Source organism: Haemaphysalis longicornis, unplaced genomic scaffold (assembly GCF_048455015.1).
Source record: "Haemaphysalis longicornis isolate Haplotype H1 unplaced genomic scaffold, Haemaphysalis longicornis Haplotype H1 scaffold_2, whole genome shotgun sequence".
NCBI classification, from domain to species: Eukaryota; Metazoa; Arthropoda; class Arachnida; order Ixodida; family Ixodidae; genus Haemaphysalis; species Haemaphysalis longicornis.
Genome location: NW_027526295.1, coordinates 192,375,501 through 192,383,035, shown reverse-complemented (window position 1 = coordinate 192,383,035; position 7,535 = coordinate 192,375,501). Strand labels below are relative to the sequence as shown.

At 49.5% G+C, this 7,535-nt stretch overlaps 1 protein-coding gene across 1 annotated transcript in view; it reads right to left on the bottom strand.

The window, feature by feature from the left end:
• LOC144169702 (uncharacterized) overlaps positions 1-7,535 on the bottom strand; it is a 74,465-nt gene that overhangs the window by 29,195 nt on the left and 37,735 nt on the right. The window contains exon 7 of the mRNA XM_077699002.1: positions 3,024-3,192. Coding sequence (XP_077555128.1) covers positions 3,024-3,192 — 169 coding nt within the window. The remainder of the gene's footprint in view (positions 1-3,023; positions 3,193-7,535) is intronic.

The window sequence follows — 7,535 nt, the reverse complement described above, 5'->3', positions numbered from 1 at the left end:
GCGGATTGGAGGCCAAGAGGAATCGAGGAAACCGTCCATCAGAATTCTATGTATTTACCTGGACGAGCATTGCATCGATTGTTCTAAAGGACGATGAAGACATGCAAGCAAATTCTCCACGCTCTCAAACATATTTGAAACCGTACGTTAGGAACCAATGAAAGGGAGATACGGCAGATCGTGCAAGCACTTGTGGTATCTCGCATCATGCACAGAATTCCAAGCCACCCTGTCAGTCGCACACAGAGGCTTGTACGAGAAAAGTTGCTTAACGAAGCGCGGCGAATCGTCCCAAGACCCCACTGCTACATCCGCCTCGAAGCGCTTAAGGGCTGCAGCCTCTTCAGCGACTTGTTCGAGATAACTGACACTTATCGGCACACCCAAGAAGCCCGGCTTCGCGCGACAGAGGCCGGATGCGACATCCTTCGCCGACGAGGTTATAACACAAGGCGTCTACTATAACTCCCGCAACACACACCTCAGTGGGAGCATGAAACGTCACACTCTCCCAACACAATCGGCATTTAAGCATGAGCAAGTCATCTACACGGATATAGCCATGCCCGCTTCAGCCGACTCACATAGTGTACGCTACGACCTGGTTAGGCTGAACTACTGGGCTGCAAGGTCGCTGTCACCACCTTTGTGACACTTCAGCCCACAGCACACAAGCGGAAATGCAGGCATCTCTGACTACCTCGACGCAGCTGTTAAGAACTATAATAGTGAGCTCCCCAGTGCATCGCAATCTATACGCGGACTCACAGTACGCGGACTCACAATTTACCAGTCCCGTCACCAAAGCCATTTCCCGCAAAGTTCTGGAGCTCAGCGAATCAGGTTGTGACTTTACAATCCACATGGTGCCAGCACATGCGACATCCTCGGAAATGGGAAGCTGCGCCCACTAGCACGCGCGCATTTACTCCCCGTGCTAGCTCGGAACCTCTCCTAGCCCTAACGACGGCGTTCTTGCCCGTGCCTAAAGGAGAAGCCGACCCCACAACTGAACGACTGATAACTCAAGCCAGCCAGAAAGCCTACGTTGCTGCGACGGCAAGTGCATGCACATCCCTGCAATTTCTTCCTCTCGCGGCGGGAAACTGTAAACATACCACGAATTCTGACGGGTGCGCTGCTTCTGCCTTTTTAGCTCCACCACTTTCATCGCCATGGGGCCCCTCCCAGTGTTGCGAGCACCTGCAGCACTTGATTTGATTTTGATTGATTGTAGGGTTTAACGCGCCGACGCAACGCAGGCGATGAGGCGCGCCGTAGTGGAGGGCTCCGGATTAATTTTGACCACCTGGGGATCTTTATCGTGCGCCGAAATCTCGTACACACGGGCGTTTTTGCTTTTCGCCTCCATCAGAAAAGCGGCCGCCGCGGCCGGGAATCGAACCCGCGACCTCGTGCTCAGCAGCGCAACACCTTAGCCACTGAGCCACCGCGGCGGGTACCTGCAGCACTTGCCATACTAAGGCTGACCTATAGCATCTATTGTGGACTGTCCCCGCTACAGCCCTCCTGGGTACCGTGCTCTCGCCAGCGTACTATCAACGATCAGTACTACGGCCCACGTCTTTCCAGTCCTGGTCCCGCCCGCCGCCTAAAGCGATACTGAGTACGCTATTAGCTTGTGGCGTGCGCTGCTACTCTTTCTCATACAGACTCCGCAGCGCAATCGTCGATGGCCGGCTTTGCGGCGATGCCCAGGAGATGACAGTGACTGCGACTCCCAGCGACCGAAGAGTTGCCTCCAGGCTGCTGACACAGCAACTAGAGGCAAAATTATCCCTTCCCATTTCACCTTCCCCCTTACCTAAAACTTCCCCTGCCAGCCCTACGAGCATCCATAGCAGTGCCCAAGCGCGACAACATGGAGCAAGCGTGTTTTCACTCACTCACTCAACCGCCGCTGTTCACTGGAGCAGAACTGACCGGAAATGGGGTCTTGAGCGCACCACTGAAAGCGGGCTTTCCTGTCGTAAGGTGGAACCCGCGGCGTGTGTACAATCAGACGCGCAACTCCGGCGCTACGCGATGTATAGGAAATCTAGCGTCAGACTGTGAATAGTTCCGGCGCCGTGGCGGCTGGTAGCCGCGGCGCGCGTGTGAAGTGACGTCACGAGTTTCTGCCAAACGTTGCAGAATATTGTCTACGCCGCCCAGTTTTCTATCGCGGGTTGATATCACGCTGATATCGACTTGCTGCGCACCGCTCCCCGATCTGTTCCGCCGGCGTTATAACTGAGGTCAAATTTAAATATGCACGCGTCGCAGATCATTCATACGTTAGTCGGAGTATTCTGTTGAGCTAAGAAGGCGAACTGTACAATATTATGAGCCCCGAAAAGTGGTTTCAGTTAATTAATTAAACATTCGCGTAACGAAGCCATCCTGACTAAAAAATCGTTAAAACCGCTGTTTTAAAGCAAAGCTTCATGTGGCTAGGCGAAAGGAAGATGCGGTGGTCCTGTGTACGCAGAAAACTAACCCTGAGTAACTCCATGCGCATGCGCAAAAAAAAAAAAAACAGATCGGAAAGGAATCAGAAGTAAGATGAGAGAGTCTGGTTGGGTTTATAAATGACGTAAGCCACACTCTCGCGACTACCGACACTGGCAAGTGGGAACGGTTCATCGTATACGTAGCGATAAAGAGTCTGACTCGCAAAAGAGCGCGCGCGCAGCGAACTACTGCGTCGAGCATACATCAAACGACAATGCCGGGCGAGGAGGGAATGAGGGGGGGAGGTTGGCGTGGCAACGGAAACACGGGCCGTACGTTACATCACGTGTCACGCGTGCTCCAGAGGAGCTTACGATCACCGACACCGCGAGCAGGAACGGGAACGAACGTGGCTCCCCGTTACAGCTGCACTGGGAATGGTAGTAGAAGTAGTAGTAATAGTAGTAGTAGTGAGCCCATCTTGGCGCCGTACCAATGCTCTCGATCCTACGTCTCAATAGCGCCAGTTTCGAAATCGAACACAAGAGCGAAAATAAACTGGAACTTACTTTGTATCTTCTGATATCTTCCATTAAATTGTGGCTCCCACATCTCGGATTTAACAGTACGGTGGTACAGCCGAGGCTTATGAACGTCATAAAGACGCGGGCTGAGGCGATCATGAACAACGGCCAAAGGTTGAGTGAAACGTCATCCACGAGGACGCCTTTCATTGCCCTGAAACAACGTTGAAAAAATTCAAGACCATACCGCGCTGCAAATGTGTATTACCAGTGAAGCTGTAAATTCGTCGTCACAATGAATAACGACGGTCATAACGGCTCTGTTGTCGCAATGATATAATCTGATGGGTACAGGTGCCGTCAAAAGTAATTGGAACACGGTTTCGTAAATATACAGGAATTTCGTCTTCCGGGAACTGTCTGGCTGCATTGGTGTCCGTTGAAAGAAGTCCTGTCTAATATAACAAGCTTCCTGCAAGTCAAAACTGGCTATAAAGCCAGTAAGACAACTATTTTGTGATATTGGCAAATTATTGTTCCAAATACTTATGACGGCCCCTGTACACCGCAGTACGTTCAGTTGGGCCGCATCAGTGTTTCATCTCTAGCCGAATAAATCATACACAAAACGCGTAAACCATTTTCTTTTCGGCCCCGAAACATCCACGTTTAAGTCACAGACTACGACCAGATGGGTAGCGTCGCCGCAACTATACCCGCGGTCCGATGCCGTTCCGAGGAAACCTAAGCATTTCTTCCTTAAAGGGGCCATGAAGACGAAATGCAAGTTTGGTTCCTCCTGAAGATTTCCTCTTTAAAATATGACTGACACCATGGCCCCTTCATTCCAACTTCGCTTAAATAAGCTGTGTAATGAGGAAAACAGAAAATAGTCATCCGACTCTCTAGCGACTTTTCCGCACTGAACCTATTAACAATTGGCTGAGGCCTACAAAATCCAACGCAAATTAAACGGGGATTATAAGTTTCCAGAACGACTGCTTGCATTTACACTTAGTGCACATTCTTTCTATAGCAGTAAGGATGATGGGTTAAACTGTAATTTACGAATGAAAACGTAGATATAGAAGCACTAGTGTGTGCAACGCGCGCTATGCCGGCGGGCGCTGCACAGCCGTCGGGCTTAAGAGTTTCTCTATATAGCTCCCGCAAGGCGGGAGCCATGTGGAGGAACCCTAGTCGGGCTCGTTGGTATTTTCTGACACGACTCTGACAAACTGGCGTAAGCGGCACTCCCATTTAGGGGACCCTACCTGTCCAGCCATGCCCAATGTTTCACTACACGATTACTATCAATTCCGTAAGAATAAGCCAGGTACAAGTCCGATCAGAAAAAAAAAAAAGGAGGCTCACACTAACGCTCAAGACTTCAAGGTAGCAACTGTACGCAACAGTAGCGTGTTTCCTGCCTCTCTCGCTGTATGAGCGACCACAGCTGGATGGATGTTCGTCTTCTCCATCGCACACGGCTCTGCACCTTGGATTCCTTCGCAGCACGTGCTTATCGCTGTGGCGGCGCCCTGTTCGCCTTCCTCTGCCAGGTGGCAACACAGGTCCTGCGACGTCTGCGTTCCCTCCTCGCCTATCTCTCTCCTGCGGCCTATCTCTTCCCGCCATCGGGACGCACGGCCGGGCTGAAGAGCGGCGGGCGCGCTCTGCGCGTTCGCCGCTCCTCCAATCCTGCCGTGCGAGGCGCTGCTCCATACCGGGCGCTTGCGGAAGGGGGTGTGGTTTGACCTCTAGCGCTCAAGGTCAAAACTGGTTACCCCGCGAAGTCTGCCCGAGGTAGCGTAGTGTAGCGCTGTGTAACCGTATACGGACAGCAGTCTTTGCAGCTGTATTGTAAAGCCATTTATAAAGGCAAATAGCGACCAGGCTAATTGAATTGGCCAGGCTTATGCCATTGGCGGCAGCCTCAGTCAACGCACTGTCTTTTGTTTTTGGTAACTGCACTGGAAACGTCATTGACACCGTCGCAAAACACGGTGCCACAGAAGAATTAAAATTGTGGCGGAAATTGTTTAATTTCTAACCCAGTCTATCCTAATGTAAAAGCCCAACCTAACCTAGTGGTTAGTGTGGGTTTTTTCTTGGCACTGGTGTGTACGGTCGACATTTTTAATTTGGGTAAAAAAAATTATGTACGGCTCCATGTGCACAGGGAGTATAATATCTGAAGTTAGTTCGCAGAAAAAAAACTTTTCCTTTCTATAAAAAAAAAAAAAACCAAAGCCGGCTCAGGTCACAGGTGCGTTAAACGAATAGGAAAAAATTCAAAACTTTTACCTCTGTAAAACACAGACTATTGCCGCTATTGCCAAAGTATTTTTTCTGTTGTGATCTTACACACAATTAAATACCGTAACGCATTTATTTTTTTGGTTTTTGTTGTTAGAAAAAATTCATTTTAGAAGAAATTCAAAATCAAGCGCATTTTCAAAAAATGCCAAAATGTGTGGGGTCCTGTTTTTTTCTGTCTAAAAAAACTGGGCAGTTCAATTTTTTGTAGTATTCGTTCATATTCTTTGCGTCAATCTCAGTTTACGTAGAAAAAATTGTTAAATTTGAAAAGTGCTCCGCATTGCAAATAACTCGAGAACTTTGTTCTAATTTGAAAACAAGTATAAACCTTTCATCCGTTAACTTGTAGTAAGATAAGGACATGTTCTGGGCTGTGTTGCGCATGCGGAGTTACATATTCCTGTCGACAGCGCCAATCATAGAACCGCTAGCACAGCCCAGTGGTAAAATAGCAGCTCCCAAAACGAAGAAGTTAAAAAGGTTTATAGAAAAGGTAATGTTGAATTCTTTTAGGGGCGAAGCTCCTAAAGCCGTGGGTCTGTCCATCCCTTGTGTCTCGTGGTACGTGACCGCCTAGTTAGATGACTCACTCGCAGGTGGCGCTACGTGACCGCCTAGTTCGATGACTCACTCGCAGGTGGCGCTGGTGTGAGTGACGTCATGATGACGTCACTCGCACGTGACTGACACTATAAAAGGCAATCGCTGTTGACGCGCTTCCTCTTTCGCAACGAGTCACCGGATGGAGGAGGTTGTTGTTGACAAGGCTGCGGAGCGGAGGGCGCGCAGGGCGGCGGCAGCGCGCGCTCGCCGACAGGATCCCGCCGTGCGCGAAAGAGAGGCCGAAGCATCTCGTCTAGAAAGTCGCGCTTAAACCGCGCGTCGGCAGCTTCGGGCTGAGCTCGCTTGATGCGTTTTACAGCCGCCTCGCGAGCTCTCACTGCATCGGGGTTTGCCTGCCGATACGAGCGCTTGCTTGCAGCCTCACGAACCCTACAACAACAACAAACGAACAAGAACAAAATAAATGTTGATTTGTACAATGTACGCACACAGTCTTACGTCTTTCTTAATGATGTAATGGGCGAACTTTCACGGGAGAGTTACGGTTACCGATGATCTCCCCCTCTCGAGCTTCGCCCCACTTATCATCATTAATTCCGTGGATATGGCGTGATTTTTTCATACTTTCACGCTTCGAACCGAAGATTGTTCTTTATGACATGCCTCAAAAATACGTTGCATGATTTGTGTAATTTTGTGGCTACCAAGCACAAATATGACTTTACTAGCTGCATAGAGGTTTCGTGCTAGTGTACATGGTTTATAAGAACTTCTGGCGTCAGCGTAAGCCGAGAATTGACGGGTGCAAACTTGTCCACTCCACGCTGTCCTGAAAAATTTACGTTACACCAGGCATTAAACGGAGAGATGAGAAGTTTGGTTATGCGAAAGGTAGGACCAAGGAAAGGATGTCTAAAAAAATCTACCCCTGGTTTTTCGTTCTTTCAATGGCTCAATGCCGCAAAAACGACTCAAAATATTCATGCTTAAACTCTCTACGGAATAGTGTAACACCAAATTATGGACCTTTTCTTTTTGTTTTTTCGTGGAAAGACACTTGTCAAAAAATGTTGGCGCGTCTAATGTTCCAAAGCTAAGCTTGCACTATAAGAGGTGCACCGTATACGTATAGCAGGGCGGCAGAAATTTTTTTTTATAGTGTAGGGGGAGGGGTGCGGACTACGACTACGGACGTCAACGCGGGTGACATCGTCAGTTGCTGAAATGCTCTGCATTTAAAAGTTTTACCATCTCGGGATCTACATCACAAAAAAGGGCTTCTGAGGGAAGTCACAGGACTGTCACTTTTACAGGACCTCAAAATGTCAGCCCCTCAGACCACGGAGCGAAAACCTCTTCCCCATAGTTGGCGTCAATCCATTCGTATCCCCCCTGTTCCCAAAAACATGCACCCCTCTTTGCACTCCGGTAGTCGCACGCTCGTCTCGCTCATGTTCATTCATTTAGGAACGCTCGTTTGGTTGGTTTTTACGATAGTAGGCGAGCAAAAGTGGCAGTGCAATGCCGGTACGTGCGGGAGGAAAAAGCGAGCACAACTCCTGCTGGCGCAGTTCCACGCAGGGGGTGCGCGAGCACTGCGAAGGCGGGAAATTTGAATCGCATTGGGTGGTAACCGTGAGCGGATAACGGCGCTACAGGCCATTATAAGGC